Genomic DNA, 19,122 nt, shown 5'->3' with positions numbered 1-19,122 from the left:
TGGAAATGTTCTAAACTATGGGAAACCTTGTGAGCAGGCGTGACGGTTCTACATCCGAGAACAATCAATTAATAAGGGACATGATCTCTTTGTTCAGCAACACCGTCAACGTCACAGCTTACGGACTCGCCGATGAGAGCGAGAGACTATCTACTTTAAAAAAACTAATGTGCTTAGTACGGGAATCTAGCGACCTATGGAGTTCTCTGATCTCCGAAGCCGGTAATACTAGTTATCCGGCACACACGTATATATCAAGCATTCTTTCTTACATGTTTGAAAAACCCCATGTATGTAGAGACGCTCACCTATTATGCATTTTCACATTTGTAACCGACGTGTGTGTTTTGAAACTAAGTAAAGATGAAAAGGTTGATGTAAAAGAAGCCTTTGAACTTACTCTATCAATATTAATTGATCATAATATAAATGTAATCTCATTTGCCAAAAGTTTGTTTATAAAACTATGAAGCAATGTATTCTCAAATGTAACCTCATTTGCCAAATTCTTTTTTATAAATCTATTTTTTATTTAATTTTTTTATAAATATGTATTCTCAAATGTAATCTCATACTCCAGAAGTTTGATAATAAAACCACGAAACAATGTATTTGTTGAATCATTGTAATCGAGTCAACATGACAGAACGTTTGCTGAAAAAGATTTACTATACCCCCTCAAACCCAGGATCTTACGGAGGGGTAGAGGGTCTGCAAAGGAGCGTTGAGGAGAAGACCGGTAAAAAGGCAGATGCCAAAAAAATCAAAACCTGGTTAGCGGCGCAGGATGCGTACACGCTACATAAACCGGTCTCTGGGAAATTTAAAAGAAACAGAGTAATCGTGAAACACATTGACGAGCAATGGCAAGCCGATCTGGTAGACATGTCTGCCTTATCGGAGCATAACGACGGCGCAAAGTTCATGATAACATGTATAGATATACTATCCAAATATGCGTGGGTGCGCGTCCTAAAAAACAAGACCGGCGTCGAGGTTACCAAGGCCTTCGAATCGATTCTCAAGGAGGGTAGGGTTCCTAAAAAACTTCAGACCGATGAGGGAAAAGAATTCTTTAACAACAGATTCCAGACATTAATGAAAAACAATAACATCGTTCACTTTGCTACCGGGACCGGGCAAAAAGCCTGCGTGTGTGAACGGTTCAATAGGACGTTAAAAACCAGAATGTGGAGATACTTCACGGCAGTCAATACGAGAAAATACGTAGACGTGGTGCAAGACCTGGTTCACGCCTACAATCGTAGCTATCATAGCAGCATCAAAATGAAACCCGCAGAAGTGAACGAGGAAAACTCTTTCAAAGTTTTTAAAACCTTGTACGGATTGTTTGCACCGAGAGAGCAAAGAAAAAAATTGAGTTTCAAGTTTAAAGTCGGCGATACCGTTAGAATTTCGCGAATAAAACATCAGTTTGAGAAAGGTTACGTGCAGAACTTTACGGATGAATATTTTACAGTGTCTGAACGAATAGGGAGAGATCCTCCCGTATACAAACTGCAAGATTACGATGGAGAGAATTTACAAGGAACCTTTTACGAGCAGGAGCTGCAAAAGATTGTACTCGGTAAAGATAAAACTTTTAAAATAGAAAAGATTATATCTGAAAAGACTAGGAACCGAAAGAAGATTTGTCTGGTCAAGTGGGTCGGATGGCCGGACAAGTTTAACTCGTGGATTCCTGCCGAGGAAATCCGCGACATCGTGAAAGGATAAAAGGAGGCGTTGTACTTTTACATAAAATTATAACGCCGTAATCATGGAGGAAAGCGGATTCTTCGTTACTCTCCCGAGCAACGCTTCGAAAGACATATACCCCGATAACAGAATTTCGTGCTACAGGACGCATTTCTTAAAACCTATAGAGTTGTCTGGTGAGTGGGAGGTAGCTCTCACAGAGGTGCAATATCCTAACACGTGGTTCAATCTGCACGAGAAGAATGGCGAGGAACCTACCTTTGTAGTTAGAAGGGTAGACGGTGTGATCACAAAGTTTTTTATTCCGCAAGGGTATTATGACGACATATACCTCATCGTAAAGGAAATGAATAAGAAGCTGAAAACTTTGGACCCCGAACTAAAGTTAGAATACCGCCCGCTGAAAAACAAAATCCGACTTTCAGTGTCCTCCAAAAACTATTGTTTAGAGGTTAAAGGTAACCTATCGCTTATTCTCGGGCTGGGGCCTCACAAATGCCTCACACAGGAAATGCCGGAGGCACCCTACCCTACGGACCTTCGCGGAGGGATTTACACATTGTTCATGTATAGCGATATTATACAATATCAGAGAGTGGGGGACAGCTTTGTGCCGTTGCTGAGATGCGTACATATAGGGGGGAATAAACACGATTTCGTCACAGTATCGTATGATAAGCCACACTACGTACGTGTTACCAAAGCTCTCATAAACGATATAACCGTCGAAATCAAATCCGATCAAAATATCGAAGTACCTTTTCAATACGGGAAAGTTATAGCTAAACTTCACTTTAGACCGGTAAAACATTCATTCTGCATTTGAAGAAAAAGAAAGAAAGAAAAAAAATGCATCGAACGAGTTACGGAGATCCTCAGATCTATGTGGACTACTATAAGCATCAAGCCGGAAATGGTCTTCCGGGGTTCCAAGGGTCCCCGGTCATGTATGGGGCGGGACTCGGAGGTATGTTCAAATCGCTTTTTAGGATGGCGGTTCCCCTTATCAAAAGAGGATTCTCTATAGCAACGCCTCATTTAAAAACCGCCGCGAAAGGGATAGTAGGCGACGTGATTAGCAACTTTGTGGCCAAGAAGCAAGAGGGATCGGGACTCGCCGCCATTGCCCGCAGGAACGCTAGGTGTCCTCCCGGAAGACGCCTCGCGTCATCGTATAAAAAACGCAACGTCGTCGCGAGTAAGGTCAAAGTGAAGAATAAAACCAAACGAAGAAGCGGTAAACGATCTTCCTCCGATAACAAAAGAAAGCTGAACATCTTCTAGAACAGCTATGGCCTTTCTGCATAGTATGTCGACCGAATGCGCCAAAACAGAATTGGATATCTTTACTCTGCCTTACACTCAAACGAGTATCGAAAAGTACGCGTACGTGGAAATACCGCCGCTTTCATCCGTTGCTGACGGAGGGGCGCCGATAGATTTTTACGTAGCGGGTAATAGCGACGATTACCTGGATCTCAACAACACTTTTTTATACCTAAGATGTAAAATCACAAACCCTGACGGAACCGACATAGCCGCCGACGCAAAGGTCGGCGTCGTGAACTACCCGATAGCCTCCCTTTTTTCACAAGTGGACGTTATGCTAGGAGACCGCCTCATCAGTCAGTCGAGTAATACGTACCCTTACAGAGCCGTCATGGAATGCCTCATGAATTACAGCAAGGACACGCTGGAGACTCAGTTTTCAAGCGGTATGTTTTACAAGGACACGGCGGGGCATATGGACGCTACGGACCCGGCGGCCCTGAACATGGGTCTCAGAAGCAGAGCCGCGTTGAGCGGTGAAAGTAGACCCTTTGATCTGATCGGATACATTCACTCCGATATATTTTTTCAGGATAAATTTTTACTGAACGGAGTCGATCTGAAAATTAAATTTGTAAGGAGTAAAGACGAGTTCTGTCTGATGAAAGAAGGACAGACGGACTACGTTATAAAAATACTAACGGCTTCTCTTTTTGTGAAAAAAGTCACCGTGTCTCCCTCGGTGAAGTTGGGCCACGCGCAGGCGCTTCTGAACGCCACGGCCAAGTACCCCGTGGAAAGGGTGTGCATGAAGACTTTCAGTTTACCCGCGGGGAGCCGCGTATGCACCCAAGAAAATCTGTTCCTGGGCCCTCTTCCAAAAACCGTCGTTATAGGAATGGTGGATAACGACGCATACGTAGGAGCCTACAATAAAAACCCCTTTAATTTCAAACACTACGACACAGAGTTTATCGCTCTCTACGTGGACGGAACCCAACATCCTGCTAAGCCTTTTCAACCGAATTTTCAAGCCGGTAACGCCGTTCGTGAATATCACTCGCTAATTCTGGCTTCGGGAAAACACCTTAAAGATCAAGCTCTTTCCATCGGTCGTCAAGAGTACGTAAGAGGCTATACATTGCTGGCTTTCAATCTATCACCCGACGATGAAGGAGGGCAGCATCTGTCGCTGATAAAGTCCGGAAATATGAGAATGGAACTCCGGTTTAAAAATCCTCTGCCGAGGACCATAAATCTCGTTATTTACGCGACGTTTGATACCATACTGCAAATAAATAACCACCGTAACGTACTCATCGACTACCAATAAAAAAAAAAAAAAAAACGCATGGACACCGGAGAACTTACAGAGGTGATGAGAAGCTGCCGCGCTTTGGAGAAAGTCTTTTCGGGAGTGGTTCCTTGCGACCGGCTACCTAGCGTTAAGCTGAAACGCTTTCCCGCTATGTTTGTCGTAAACACGCACCCCAGTCATATGCCCGGGGAGCACTGGTTGGCCTTGTGTCTGAACGACGAAAGGTCCGGAGAATTTTTTGATTCTTACGGTAACCCCCCAGACTACGAACTCTTTCCTAAATCTATTTATTCGTTTATGAAAAAGAACTGCAAAGAAATAAGACATAACTCAATACAGGTTCAGAGCTATGATTCCGTTTGCTGCGGCCCTCACTGCGTTTTCTTTTTATGTCAAAGGGCTAAAGGAAGATCGTTTAATCAAGTTATATCGAATTATAAGGACGATGTAAAAATCAATGATAAAATGGTTGTAACTTTTGTCAAAAAAATGTATACTAGACTAAATAAGAGATGTTCCGTTACTTGTAATCAGCGAGCGTGTTCCGGCGAAAAGTTTAAATGCTCTGTAAAAAATTAGACGTACGCCATTTTGTCTTTTTTTGTATTTTTTATTAATAAGTTGTAATTACAATGAATAAATAAACGATACAACCATATATATTGTTTTTATGTCCTTAATCAAACTTCACCCATGCCGAAGAGTTGAAAGTAGAATCAAAACTCGTTGAATCGGAACTCACGGGGAGGAAACTCGTCGAGTTTTTAATGGCCGACACTTTTTGACGTACGGAGTCGTTAGGAATGGTCGAATACGGCACATTTAGTTTAGCTACCGTGTGTAGTATTTCATTCCAGCCTAGGGGGCGTCTGTCGTCGGATATCTTGTGGGTAACCGTGAGGTTTTTAATCAAGTCCAGCATGTGAGAACCTTTAATCGTTTTTCCTTGGAAAATAAGCTCTCCCTCATCATTCCACGATGCCGTGTGACCCGATTTAGCTATTTTGTCCAAAATGTAGGAGGCGTTTTTTCTGGCTCTTGCCGGAACGTTTTCGATAATCTCTTTTACCATCTCGTCCTCGGTCACGCGTATATCTACCGGTTGATCCGGTATCTGGTTGATCGGTTCCTTGGGGAGGGATAGGGTTAATCGCGCCGTTTCTTCTTCGTCTCTTTTAACGACGTTTAAAAATCTTTGCAAAGCCGCGGAGTAAAGTTTAGCCTTGTCGTAGGGATTCACGTCCGTCCTAGATAAAATGTGACGCATAACCGCGTCTAAATCGTTTTCCACGGTCCGTCTTATATTTTCCTGACCCGTAGCCGCATTTTTAAACATATCTATTTGATGTTGAGGAACCAAATACATCTTCTCCGCAGTCTCCATTATCCTTTGCCCGACAGCAGGTTGCTTATAAAGGGCACGGCTACGCTGAGCAGAGGGAGAAGGAAACCTCCGTGCTGGTTAATAGCTTTTCTCTTTGTAGCTACAGAAGCTCTTTTATTCGCAAAAAGTTTTATCCACTTTTTCTGTCTTTTCAAAACACGGTACTGTTTAGCGGTCAGAGGAATGTTCCCGCGGAGCAGATTAAAAGCCAATTCGCATATAGAAAGTATGAGTTCCGGCGAAGCCTCGTGTAATATAACCTTCCTACGTCGGGGTTGTGACTTATATAAGGTTTTCAACGCGGGGAGGTTTGTCTTTAGTCGAGCCGACATTTTCTTGTTTTGAATGCCGATGTTATTTGAATTTCTTTTTCTTCTTGGGGACGTACACGACGGGGTTCTCCCAGGAAAACGCGCTTGACCTAAGACGTAGCTCTTCTGGCGTTTGAGCTTTCAAGTCTACTAATAAATAGCCGTAAGGTTTAGAGGTGGCGTCTTGAAAGCACTCTATAAAGTATTTTGAGTTTCCGGGGTACATTTGGCGCGCCAGTACGCTGATCTGCGACTTGTCTCTGGGATTTTTAAATAAAATCATGTAGTTTGCGTTCAGGTTGATGGTTCTACTAGTCTTACCTTGAAAGAAAAGATTTTGCACCAAATACAAAACGCTCAAGTTTCTGTGATGCGTGTATTTTGTAAATGCTTTTTCAATCTCGTCGTTTTTGCTGGCATCGTTCATGAGATCATCCAAAATGAGAAGGTTAGTCCTATCTATAGGAAACAGTTGGTCATCGCACAGAGACTCGGGTATTCCTTGAACAAAGCGAACATTTATTTTGTTCGTCAAATCGTCGTACAGAGGTTGCCAACATGTATAACACCACACTATATTATCGGGAGCTTTAGACATTGTTTCATTACATTTTTCCAACAACTTTTTAATAAAAAAAGATTTTCCACAGTTACTGGGTCCACACACTATACATGAGAACGGTAGCTGAAACCTAGCATCAAAATGCACCACAGACATTTTTTAAAAAGTAACAAAAATTTCAAAATAAATAAATAAATAAAAATGTTAAAGCTTAATACCCGTAGGGCAGAGTCCTGAAATCGGGCAGCAAAATGCGCTTATCGTACACGATCCTGAACCTTTTCTGTTGTGTTTTGTTTTTTAGGAGGAAGCCTATTTTATCCCTGACAATCATGTTGCGGGACGTCATTATCTCTCTAGAAAGGGAGGGGTTTTTAACGTGTTCGTCGACCAGTTCCGTCAAAGATTTCAGGTTGACTAGTTTATCGTTGGTGTAATTTAGCGTGAGCCCCTTAACCTTCATAACGTTCTCACCCTTTAATGTACGGAAACCGTACGTTTTTGGCCCTCCGCTGACAAACTCTACAATGCTATCGCCTTCAGAGAGCTCACTGGTGAGTCCCCCCAAATAATCGCTCAACGGCGGCATCCAATCTCCGTCGCGGGAGACAAACACAGCAGAATCCGTGTCTGTGTAAAGAACCCTTTTTTGCAATTTGTCCATGAGTTCGTAAAGCTCCAGTCTGGCGTAGGCGGTCGTGAAAACGCCTATGAAGACGTTTGAGACGCCGGGATCCAAGCATCTGACGTCGGCCTGTCGCCACTGCACAAGCGCTACATCGTCGTTCAAGAACGACAAGTCCCTGACTTTGATGCTCGCCGAAAACATAAACTTTAAAAAAATTTCAGGCTGCGTGATCAGAGTTGCGTTCAGTCTGTCGGGCCTCTGACACATTTTTCCCCAGAGAGAATTTAGAGCTAGTTTAGCCACAGATCTCTTGGCGGGGTTGTGCGTTATTTTCCCCACGTCCAGACGAATTCCTTCGCGTTCCTCGTACCCTTTCACATATTCCTTTTCGTCCGCCACACATTTAACCCAGGAGGGGTACCCGCTGCTCTCCTGTTTAGTTTTCAAAAACATTTTAATGTAATCCGCAAACAGGGTGTCGGAGCGTTGGGGGAAATGCCAGACTTCAAAGATTTTCAGCACCACGTAACCTTTTTCGACGGCTTTGATCACTTCTAGAGTGCACCAAGTACCCGTCAGGGCTCTTTCGTCGTCGCTATGCTCGCACTTTGTTAGCCAATGTAGCACGCAGGTTCTACAGAGAGGGAAGGTGAGCTTGCCGTTTACTCTGTAGGGCAGAACAGGTGCCCACAAGCCTCTGGGGGGCAGAACTTTGACTCTGACTATACCGAAATATTGATCTATCGGCAGGAAGTCCTTGAATACGACCACGGGGTGTCCGAGGGGGTAAGTCTTTGTTTTGTTGACGAACGGGTAGAGAGATGTGAAGTCGTAGTAATCGATCCTCTCCCCGGGTTGAGCCACGTAGTGTAGATGTAACGCGTTGGTTCTACCCCCAAACAAAGCGTCACGGGGGTTTAGCCTTTCTGGAAAGTCAAAAGATTTCATAAAGCTTTTCACATTCTCGTCTGCCTTTTTCATCTCGCTCCACTCGTGTTCCCATATCACGGTCATGCGCAGATCGTAAGTGTGCTTCAAGTATTGAATTCTCGTCTTCGTTCTCTCGAGTAGACTCCCGTACGTCGCCCCTTGGGTCAGAGGGTGTTGCTCGTGCGAAGCGAAGCATTTATCACAGCCGTGATAAAAACAACCTAAAAACTCGTACGCTCTCCGCACGCCTTTGTGCTCGCTGTATCCGTCCACAGAGTATTTGCCGAATTTGACCTCCCCACCGTTCAGAGCGTGCTGAATTTTTATCTTCCGCTTTTGCGCCACATACTCCAACCATTGGATAGAAGAAGACGAAAAAGATTTCTGTCCGCTGACGTAATGATCCAACGGAGGAATGGCCAGAGTGTTTGGAGAAAGAAACTTTGTTCTAAAGATTTTCATGCACACGCTGGCTATGGTGATGCAGCTGAAGGGGTCGACTTCCGTGCTTTCCAAGATCTCTTCCCTGAATATCAGACAGGCTCGCCTCAAAATCTTTACGTCGTTCTTACAGTACTTTGCCATCTCTTTCTTGAATAGAAAGATTCCTCCTTTGACCTCGTCGTACCATCGGAAGAACTCCTCGCGATCTTTCGACATCATGCCGTCTATGCCGTAGAATTCGGGAGCGGGGTAAGGCCCTACATAGTCCTGATGTTCTGGGATGTTCCAATAGTGAGGAAAGTAGCCTTTAGCGTCTGACTCGAACCCCATAGCTTTAGGCATAGCGGAGAGTTTCATAGGCATGAAACAGAGGCTGTCGATAAACCTCTGATTAAACTCGGGGTCGGTAAAACACAGAATCTTGCTGCCTTGTGCTACAATGTCAGGAGCTACCCCTTCTTTCACCAGATAGTTAAGCATGAGATAGGAATCGTATCCTCTAGCGTTGTGCGCTATGAAAATATAGTTGCTGTACGCGGGGGTGCGGAATTTCGCAAAGAATTTTTTGATGCAGTCTTCCCCGGACCACGTCCACGTTTCTCCTTTAAAATCCATGCAGCATAAAAAATTTGCAACGTGCACACCCGTTGCTTGATGGCATTCCAGATCGTAGAAGATGAGTTTGTCGCTCCGCTTTTCTTTCTCTAGAGGTTCGATAAAGCACCGATGATTAAACAAATCATCCAACTTTTCCCCGCAGAGACGGCAGCTTGGAACGGCGCATTTATGTTGCTTCTGCTCCGCAAATGATGTTTTAACCACCGTGTTACATTGTGCGCAATAGAAAGCTCGTTCGCATAATGTGTACGTAATGTTTTCATTATTCTTTTTCGACTCCTTGTGTTTGTCATGACAGTACTGAGATCTGCACAGTCTTAGACAGTCGGGGCATTGCGTAGGCTTCTTCTGTTTGTGTTTGTGACATTCGGAATCATTACAGATGTTGCACGCGTATTTACAAGTATGATTCCTGGGGTCCTTGTAAGTAGCGTAGCAGTAATTGCAGAAGTAATCAGCGCCTAGAAGTCCCTTTATGTTTTTTACACCGTAGTAGTGGTTATCGTGTAAAAATAAGAATAATGTCAGATCATTTGGGATTTCAGAGGTTTGAAAAAAGGAATATCCTTTTTTGGAGGAGGTGCGGTGCAAGACTACAATTTTACACTTGAGATGACTCTCAAATCGATGCACGTCCGCAAACCCGACCTCATCGTGGGGGCTTAGTCCCGCATCTCTCTGTAACTGCTCAGCTATCCTGCGTATCTCAAAACGACTCCTCCCAGGATTCAGCAGCTGTGTGATGCACAGGGCAAAACACAAATTATTACCCTCGTTTTGAAAATCGTATAAATGTCTGAGTTTTTTTCTTACAACTTCGGAAAGGAGGAGGCCTGATAATTTTCTCTTCCCACCTCCCCTCGGAGCGTGTACTAATTGAATCACCAAATCAACAGCGTCGCTCGTCAAGACTTCAAGGTTGCTCTGAATGGCTTTCTCGAGAAGTGATAGAAAGGATTCTAACGCCACTCCCTCAGGGGTCACTTCAATAGGTTCTGAAATGTTTAGATTAGGGCCATGAATTTGAAAAATCATGACGTCGTTCGGTTCTACGGATTCGCGAGCAACCTCTACCATATCATCTATAATTCCCGAAACATGGTTGTGAAAATCAGAGAAACTGTTTATGTCCTCTAATGAGGAGAAATTCGCTCTTCTTCTAATTTCTGTGTTGTTAAACGTTTCTCTCTTTTTTATTGTAATATTTGGGTCCGTAGCTGTTCCACGACCGACTTGGTCGGTTTCAATATTGATCACGGGGTGAGAATAATCTGGTCTCTCCTCATCAATTTCAATCGGTGCGTTATTTTGATTATGGTTAATTAAATCTGTAAGACATCGGTCTAATTCGTGGAGACAATCGTATTGTTGTTGTTGTTCTGGTTGTACATTCTCGGGTTGGGCTTCGGGGGTTTCAACACCGTAATCGGTAGGTATTGCCAAACGTTCATTCAGAGATTGTACTGTTTGAAACACGTGAGGGGTTACTACATCCTGTAGTCCCTCATTTAACGCTGTAAGACATCGTTCTAGTTCATGGAAACAATCGTGTTGTTGTTCTGATTGTGTAATCTCCGGTCGGGCTTCGGGGGTTTCAACACCGTAATCCATAGGTATTGCCAAACGTTCATTCAGAGATTGTACTGTTTGAAACACGTGAGGGGTTACTACATCCTGTAGTCCCTCATTTAACGCTGTAAGACATCGTTCTAGTTCATGGAAACAATCGTGTTGTTGTTCTGATTGTGTAATCTCCGGTCGGGCTTCGGGGGTTTCAACACCGTAATCGGTAGGTATTGCCAAACGTTCATTCAGAGATTGTACTGATTGAAAAACGTGAGGGTTCATCGTATCCACATGCAGGTTGTCATTTATTTCTGTAAGACAATAAATTAACTCGTGTAAATCATAAATGCTTTATTAGACACGTTGGTTATATATCATGTCGTTATGGTTCATGAGTGAACTCGTGTAAATGCTTTATTAGACACATTGGTTCATGAAAGGGCCTCTCTGAAATTAAAAACGGTTTCGCTCATTAACAAATTAACGGAGCTTAACATTGCGAGCGAAGCCGAAATCACTTGGCTCTGCGTACCGTGGATACGAGCGACTTTCAGACGTTCAGCGATTACAACCGCGTCTTTGGCCCTTCGAATGAGATCAGCCGTCATGAGATCCTCCTCCTCCTCCTCCACATATTGATTCGGCTCATGCTCCTGAAGTTGACCCGCCCCGTCTTCCTGATTTGAAGTCGCGCTGGCGGCTAAAGTACAGATGAGAAAACAATCTTACTATCGATTTGTGAAATCATTTAATTTCATGTCTGGTAAAACATTTAAAAAATAAAATAAAAAATAAATAAAAAAACTTACGTGACGGAGGAGGTCCTCCGGGTTGTGAAGCATGTTCCCCACTGTCGAAACGCAACGAACTCGCTTCAGACAACGTTTCCCAGGCATTCGGAACCTGTTGAGTAATTATTGGAGGGGATTCTAATGCTGGAGTAGGCTCCCAGTCATTCATCGCTTGATTAATGATGTCATCATCTTTGAAAACACAAGATTGAATAATTTAGTCCAATGAGAATAATAATGATTCAAAATAATAATAATAATAATACTAATAAAAAATTTATAAATACCCGGAGAACCACGAAAAGGGTGTACAATCGCTATATGTTCGACGTCAAGATCCGTATATAATGAAATCTCTTGGTATTCAAATTCATCATCTAGATATTATGAACAATAGACATATTAATTTGGTAGAAAATGATCTGAAAAAAAATCTTTATTATAAGTTATATAGGATAACTAATGGAAGTTTTCTGTGAAAACTGAGATTCATTCAGAAATCATTATATTACATGCCCGCTAGATGGCGGTGTAGGATAACTAATGGAAGTTTTCTGTGAAAACTGAGATTCATTACATTACATGTCCGTTAGATGGCAGTGTAGGATAACTAATGGAAGTTTTCTGTGAAAAACCAAGGTTCATTCAGTATGGTCTTATAATGCAGGGAAGACAGTTTTAAATGTAACGTTCAAACAATATGCAATTATGACGACTTATGATGTTATCTTACTATACATATTATTGTGTTAACTTAATATACATATTATAATGTTAACTTATTATTCAACAGTTGTGAAATATAGTATAAATGTTTAATATTACATTAAAGGTTTAGCAACGTTTTATTACTTTCATAATAATACTGTAGTAATTTAATACATTCATAATAACTCTAAAGTCTTACCTCGTGTTTGAGAAGTGTTCATCTTGTGAAGACTCGCTCAGATGGGGTACTGGTCAGACTGAAACACCTAACTTCCTAGCCTCTTTTGTACATTTTCTCGGGGGGTGTGGGGGGAGATGTATTTTGTTATAATACAGTGTGTGTGTGTGTGTGTGTGTATGCAGGTGTATGGGATACCGATGATATGGTCTGTAATCACTGAATGGAGTTCATTCAGTGGAGAAAGTTGCCAAGGCCATACAGAGATTGTGAGCCTGAGACGCCGAGGACCCTCAGGAAATGAGTTTTAAAGATTCGACACATTTTAGAGTAGTGATAGAGGTTTAATTCAGCGTGTGTGTCTGAGACGTTGAGGCCTCCCTCTCTCTCAGGAAAAGGGAGCATACGGACAATCGCATACCGCAGTCGAATGCATGTTGACTCCTCAAGGAAACGTTCCCCCTCTCTCTCCTTAAATGCTCGCGCGCTAGACACGCACCCCGGATTGGTCTGTTGAGAATGCCTCCTCATTGGTTCATCAGAGTTTTGTTTGAAGTTACTCAAAGTAAGCATATTTGTGTGCGCATGCGCGGCTCTGCGCTACTAGGGATGTGTGTGTGTGTGTGACTAAGGGCGCGTGTGTGTATGTGTGCGTGTGTGCAGATAACGGTTTCCCTACAGCGCTAGTCAAGGTCATGTGCGAGCGCATCAGTATGTGTGTGTGTGTCTTTAGCGTTGTTCTGTGTGGACTAGGGGTTTGTGTGTGTGTGTGCGTGTTTGTGTGTGTGTGTCGCAGGTGGCTAGGGTTACACAGCTCCGGAGAGTCGACATCAAAGAAGATCAAAATAATGTTTTAATTAAGCTTATCAAAACTTATCGAAACAAAATATCAAAGCATTGCTTTACACTTTGATCGTCTTGACATTGATTGATGTGATGACGTCACACGGTGGGGTGATGTAGGGGGTGGGGGGTGGTGGGGGGGGGGGGGGGCTTGGGGGGGGGGGGGGGGGAGGGGGGGGGGGGGCGTGGTGGGGGGGGGGGGGGGGGGGGTTCAACTAGAGGTCAACCTGTCACTTTGACATGAGGGGCCCTATACTAATATATTGTGTGTGTGTGTGTGTGTGTGAGCACGTGTGGTAGTCCTCTTCTCTGTATATCTTGAGTGTGTTGCCACGTGTGTGTGTGTGTGTGTGTGTGGGAGAGATATTTGGGTTCATGTGTGTGTTGATATGTAAGTGTAAGGAATTTTTCTCCTTCTTTCTACAGTCTGTCTAGCTGCAGTATTAGAGAGGAAGGCTGTGCTGCTCTGTGTTCAGCTCTGAGGTCAAACCCCTCATCACACCTGAGATACCTGAATCTGAACAACAATAAACCAGGAGACTCAGGAGTGAAGCAGCTCTCTGCTCTACTGGAGGATCCACACTGTACACTGGAGAAACTAGGGTGAGTTACTGACTTATTGACTCTTCATACACACACACACACACACACACACACACACACACACACACACACCTACACACACGTACACACAAACACACACACACACACACATGCACACAAAAGCGCTCGCACACACATACACTTCCACACACATACACGCACACATCACTGCATGTCTCTCCCGAATACACACAGTGTCTGTGTTTGTGTGAGTGTGTGTGTATGTGTGTGTGTATGTGTGTGTGCTTATCTGTAAGTGTGAGGAGTTTTTCTCCTTCTCTCTACAGTCTGTGGGGCTGCAGTATTAGAGAGGAAGGTTGTGCTGCTCTGTGTTCAGCTCTGAGGTCAAACCCCTCATCACACCTGAGAGAGCTGAATCTGAGCTACAATAAACCAGGAGACTCAGGAGTGAAGCAGCTCTCTGCTCTACTGGAGGATCCACACTGTAAACTGGAAATACTAGAGTAAGTTACTGACTTACTGACTCTTTATACACACACACACCTACACACACAAACACACATACACACACATGCACTCAAACTTGCTCACACACACACACATATCACTGCATGTCTCTTCTGAATACACACACAGTGTCTGTGTTTGTATGAGTGTGTGAGTGTGTGTGTGTGTGTGTGTGTGTGTGTGTGTGTGTGTGTGAGTGCGTGTGCTTATCTGTAAGTGTGAGGAGTTTTTCTCCTTCTCTCTACAGTCTGTCTTGGTGCAGTATTACAGAGGAAGGCTGTGCTGCTCTGTGTTCAGCTCTGAGGTCAAACCCCTCATCACACCTGAGAGAGCTGAATCTGACTGACAATAAACCAGGAGACTCAGGAGTGAAGCAGCTCTCTGCTCTACTGGAGGATCCACACTGTACACTGGAGAAACTAGAGTGAGTTACTGACTTACTGACTCTTTATACACACACACACTGTCAATATCCTCTCTCACCCTCTCACACAAACACAGTCAATATCCTATCTCTTACACACACACACACACACACACACACACACACACACACACACACACACACACACACACACACAGAGTCAATATCCTCTATCTCTCTCACTGTCTATCTCTCACACACACACACAGTCAGTATCCACACCTTTTTCCTCTGAGACACACACTATCACTGTATTAATTAGATTCACATACACACTTTCTTGCTTGTTCTATCTCTCTACACACACACATCACTACATGTATCTCCTGAATACACACACAGTTTCTGTGTTTGTGTGAGTGTCTGTGTTGATGTGTAAGTGTGAGGAGTTTTTCTCCTACTCTCTAGTCTGTCTAGGTGCAGTATTACAGAGGAAGGCTGTGCTGCTCTGTGTTCAGCTCTGAGGTCAAACCCCTCATCACACCTGAGAGAGCTGAATCTGACTGACAATAAACCAGGATACTCAGGAGTGAATCAGCTCTCTGCTCTACTGGAGGATCCACACTGTACACTGGAGAAACTAGAGTGAGTTACTGACGTACTGACTCTTTATACAAACACACCACACACACACACATACACACACACACATCACTACATGTCTCTCCTGAATACACACAGTGTCTGGGTTTGTGTGTGTTTGTTGGTCTGTAAATGTGAGGAGTTTTTCTACACGCTACAGAGAGTGTTTACACTGATTGAGATTGTGTATAGAGTGTGATGTCTGACTGTGAAGAGTGTGTGTTCATGTCTGATTCTGTCCTATACTCTGTCTTACAGAATCTGACCACTTCAGCGGAAATCTGACCTGATCTGAGTCATATACAGAGAAGAGGATGACCACACACACACACACACACACACACACACACACACACACACACACACACACACGATTGTACACACGAGTCTCCATGGTTGTGTGTGTTAGTGTGATTGTATCATTATGACTGCAGTAGAGGACTGTGTGTCTTCACCATATCTTTCCACATCCGGACACCAGGACACACACACATGCCTACCTTACTTGGACACACACACACACGGACACACACACACACACACACACACACACACACACACACACACACACGCCTACCTTACATGGACACACACAGACACATGCCTACCTTACATGGACACACACACGGACACACACACACACATGCCTACCTTACATGGACACACACACGGACACACACACACACACATGCCTACCTTACATGGACACACACACACACACTTGTCCTGAAACTGTTGCCATATGACTGTAATGTTCAGTAAAATGGTTCAGAAAAAATAAAATGTATGTTTTTATACTTTTGTTTTATGTTCATAAACATGAACACTGTGATGTTATGGAGCTGTGGAGGTGGAATAAGTGGAAGTATCACATTATGAAATTGTACCAGGAAGCGTGTGTGTGTGTGTGTGTGTGTGTGTGTGTGTGTGTGTGTGTGTATGTGTGTTTGTGTGTATGAAAATCATGTATTTTACTCCAATCTACAATAAAATGTAGTCTGAAGATAATAAATATATATGAATTAAACATGTAAAGCCCTGCGTAGACCATAATTTAACCTTTAAAACAGGTGTTGACATCAGTTCATCCATACACACTTTATCATTTCAATGCTTCTTTTCTCCACAAATCACCAGATGAAGATAACTGTACATGTAGGTATGTTTTAGACTCATACATCATTAGATTATGAATGAATGAGTGTGTGTGTGTGGATAACTGCACACACTGGTATGTTTTATACTCATACATCAGATTATTATGAATGTGTGTGTAGATAACTGCACAGGCAAGTATGTTTTTAGACTCATACGTCATTATATTATTATGGTCCTTCATTCATTTACTCACGTGACTTACAGCAGGGAAAACATTTACAAATTAAAAAGGTCTGCAGGTGTTAATGTGAAACGCTGCTGTAAATTAAATAGAAAATGTCCGATGTTCATCTTCCGCAATCTAGCAGTCAAAGGGGGCACAGCTCTCCATGCGCTCTGAGCTGTTGGGCAACAGGTGTTTGTTTGGGAACTTGAACAAGGAAGTGTGAAAGAAATGCGTCCTAACTAAAGTCCTGAACTATATTACAGATGTAACATACATTTAACATTAAAATGGTTACAGATGTCAGTTGCGCTATTACAGTTTTGTTAAGCTAAACTATTTAAAATAATTAGAGGTGGGTAGAGTATTCAACAATTTTACTCAATTTTTACTTTTTCTGCAGAACACACAAGCTTCCCTTCCGAATACAATCAAACTTATAGACAGCTTCTCTTCTATAACAGAATATTCCATCAACTGGGGCAAATCAACAGTTTTGCCTATAAATTGTAGTTTCCAGAACACGACCACCACTCCACTACAATCAGGTAATATTAGATATTTAGGCATACATGTCTCTGCTAAACTGTTAGACTTGGTGCAGTTAAATCATATCCCTCTATTAAAAACAATAGAAGATGATCTCATACGTTGGAACGCTTTACCTATATCACTCATGGGGAGAGTCGCTACCATTAAAATGATGGTTCTACCCAAAGTTAACTATTTATTCTCACTAATCCCAAATAAACCCCCTGCTGCTTGGTTTAAATCCTTAGATTCAAACATCTCAAAATTTCTATGGAAAAACAAGCCATCAAGAATAAGTATGAAAACCTTGCAAAAGCCAAAACGCAATGGTGGCTTAGAATTACCAAATTTTTATCAATATTTCTTAGCCAATAGATTACAGTACATTTTAAAATGGGTCAAATACGACTTAATAGACAGGCCATGGTTGGACCTAGAACAAGCATTCTGCGGGAAAATAAAACCCTCAGACCTACCTTACATTAGTTCTAATATTAAGCGTGAGGACTGTTTTAAAAGCCTTAGCATAAATACTTCACTGACAGCCTGGTGGGAATTCCTTAAATTAACTCAGTCCCCACTCATCCCATGCAAACTAACGCCCATTTGGAACAATCCAGACATCTGTCAGAACAAGAAAGTACTACATTTCACATCATGGCATGACAAGGGAATAAAAAAATTAGAACATGTTATTAAAGATGGAAACTTTATCACATTTCAGGAACTTGTATCAGAATATGGAATAAACAACAGTAGATTTCTGGAATATCAACAATTAAAATCCATCATTCAACAAAGACTCAACCGCAATCAACTGAATTTAGAAATATCAGCATGGATAACTGAATTTTTAAATCTATATACTCCTAAATTATTATCAAAACTGTATAAATTATTGTTAAAATTTGATGACTCAATCTCCCTTCCGATAGCCAAATGGGAACTGTGATGCCGAAGGCGTCGGAACAGAGGCAACCGGAGGCGTGGGTGAGACAGAGGGACGTTTATTCTCCATGGCTTTAAACGGCAGCTCAAGTAAAACTCGTAGCGCATACAGGGATGCAGAAGTAATGCTCGTAGCGCAAACACAACACAGTGATGCCCAAGTAATGCTCTTAGCACACACAATATGTGTATAGGATCTCTTGGATCAGTGACGCTCGTAGTGGCAATGTGCAGCACTGGACCAGACGACCTGCGGGCTTAAGAAGTGCAAAGTAAACAAGAAACAGGTGCTCAGTATGATGGTGATTGCGACTGTGGGAGTGGCTGAGTGCGCGGGGGTGTGTGCTGGGATCGGCTGCTGGCCGGGTTGCGCGCCCTCTGGTGGCGACCCGGCCCCCTCATCGTGACAGAGCCCTCCCCCAAGGACCCCTCCCGTCGACTCCCACGCGGTCTTCCCCGTCGCCGCGGGGCTGGCCGGTCTGGATGCTCCCTGTGGAAGTCGGCGATAAGGGAGGGGCCTACCACTCGAGAGGCCGGAATCCAAGAACGTTCCTCCGGTTCGTACCCGACCCAGTCCACTAGGTACTGCAAACCACCCCTTCTGCGCCGCGAGTCTAGTAGCCTCTCCACGAGGTACGCGGGTCCGTCCGATAACTGCAGCGGCGAGGGTGGCCGCGACGTCGAGGCCTCCTCCAGTGCACCTGCTCTGTATGGCTTGAGAGCGGACACATGGAATGCACGCGACACACGTCTGTCTTCGGGCAGACTGATGCGATAGGTGACTGGGTTAAGCCGCGTCAAGATGACATACGGGCCAGCATATCTCTCCCCCAGTTTACCTCTCTTGCCCAGGCGTCCGTCTCCGGTAGAGACCCACACCTTATCCCCTACCTGATAAGATGGGGCCTCTCCCCTTCGACGGTCGGCTTTCCTCTTGAACCACCGGATCGCCTCGTTCAGCCGCTGATGGGTGTCC

The 19,122-nt window shown here is 43.5% G+C and overlaps 1 protein-coding gene and 1 long non-coding RNA gene across 3 annotated transcripts in view; one reads left to right on the top strand and one right to left on the bottom strand.

The window, feature by feature from the left end:
- Positions 1-16,342, top strand: part of LOC143523423 (NACHT, LRR and PYD domains-containing protein 3-like) — a 28,866-nt gene extending 12,524 nt beyond the window's left edge. Inside the window, exons 5-9 of one of the 2 annotated variants that reach the window (XM_077017871.1) lie at positions 13,696-13,872; positions 14,160-14,336; positions 14,588-14,764; positions 15,173-15,349; positions 15,605-16,342. In XM_077017871.1, the coding sequence (XP_076873986.1) occupies positions 13,696-13,872; positions 14,160-14,336; positions 14,588-14,764; positions 15,173-15,349; positions 15,605-15,611 (715 nt within the window). In that variant the 3' untranslated portion in view covers positions 15,612-16,342. The remainder of the gene's footprint in view (positions 1-13,695; positions 13,873-14,159; positions 14,337-14,587; positions 14,765-15,172; positions 15,350-15,604) is intronic. The other variant, XM_077017881.1, reaches the window with a different exon arrangement.
- On the bottom strand, positions 11,129-11,916 carry LOC143527739 (uncharacterized). The gene is made up of 3 exons (XR_013134255.1): positions 11,828-11,916; positions 11,559-11,732; positions 11,129-11,449 (listed from the first exon to the last, which is right to left on the bottom strand). It is a non-coding gene; the product is annotated as an uncharacterized LOC143527739 (long non-coding RNA).
- Positions 16,343-19,122: the final 2,780 nt, after the last annotated feature.

The sequence above is a fragment of the Brachyhypopomus gauderio genome, chromosome 1, assembly GCF_052324685.1.
Source record: "Brachyhypopomus gauderio isolate BG-103 chromosome 1, BGAUD_0.2, whole genome shotgun sequence".
In the NCBI taxonomy this organism is placed as follows: domain Eukaryota; kingdom Metazoa; phylum Chordata; class Actinopteri; order Gymnotiformes; family Hypopomidae; genus Brachyhypopomus; species Brachyhypopomus gauderio.
This window is presented reverse-complemented; position numbering and strand designations above follow the sequence as displayed.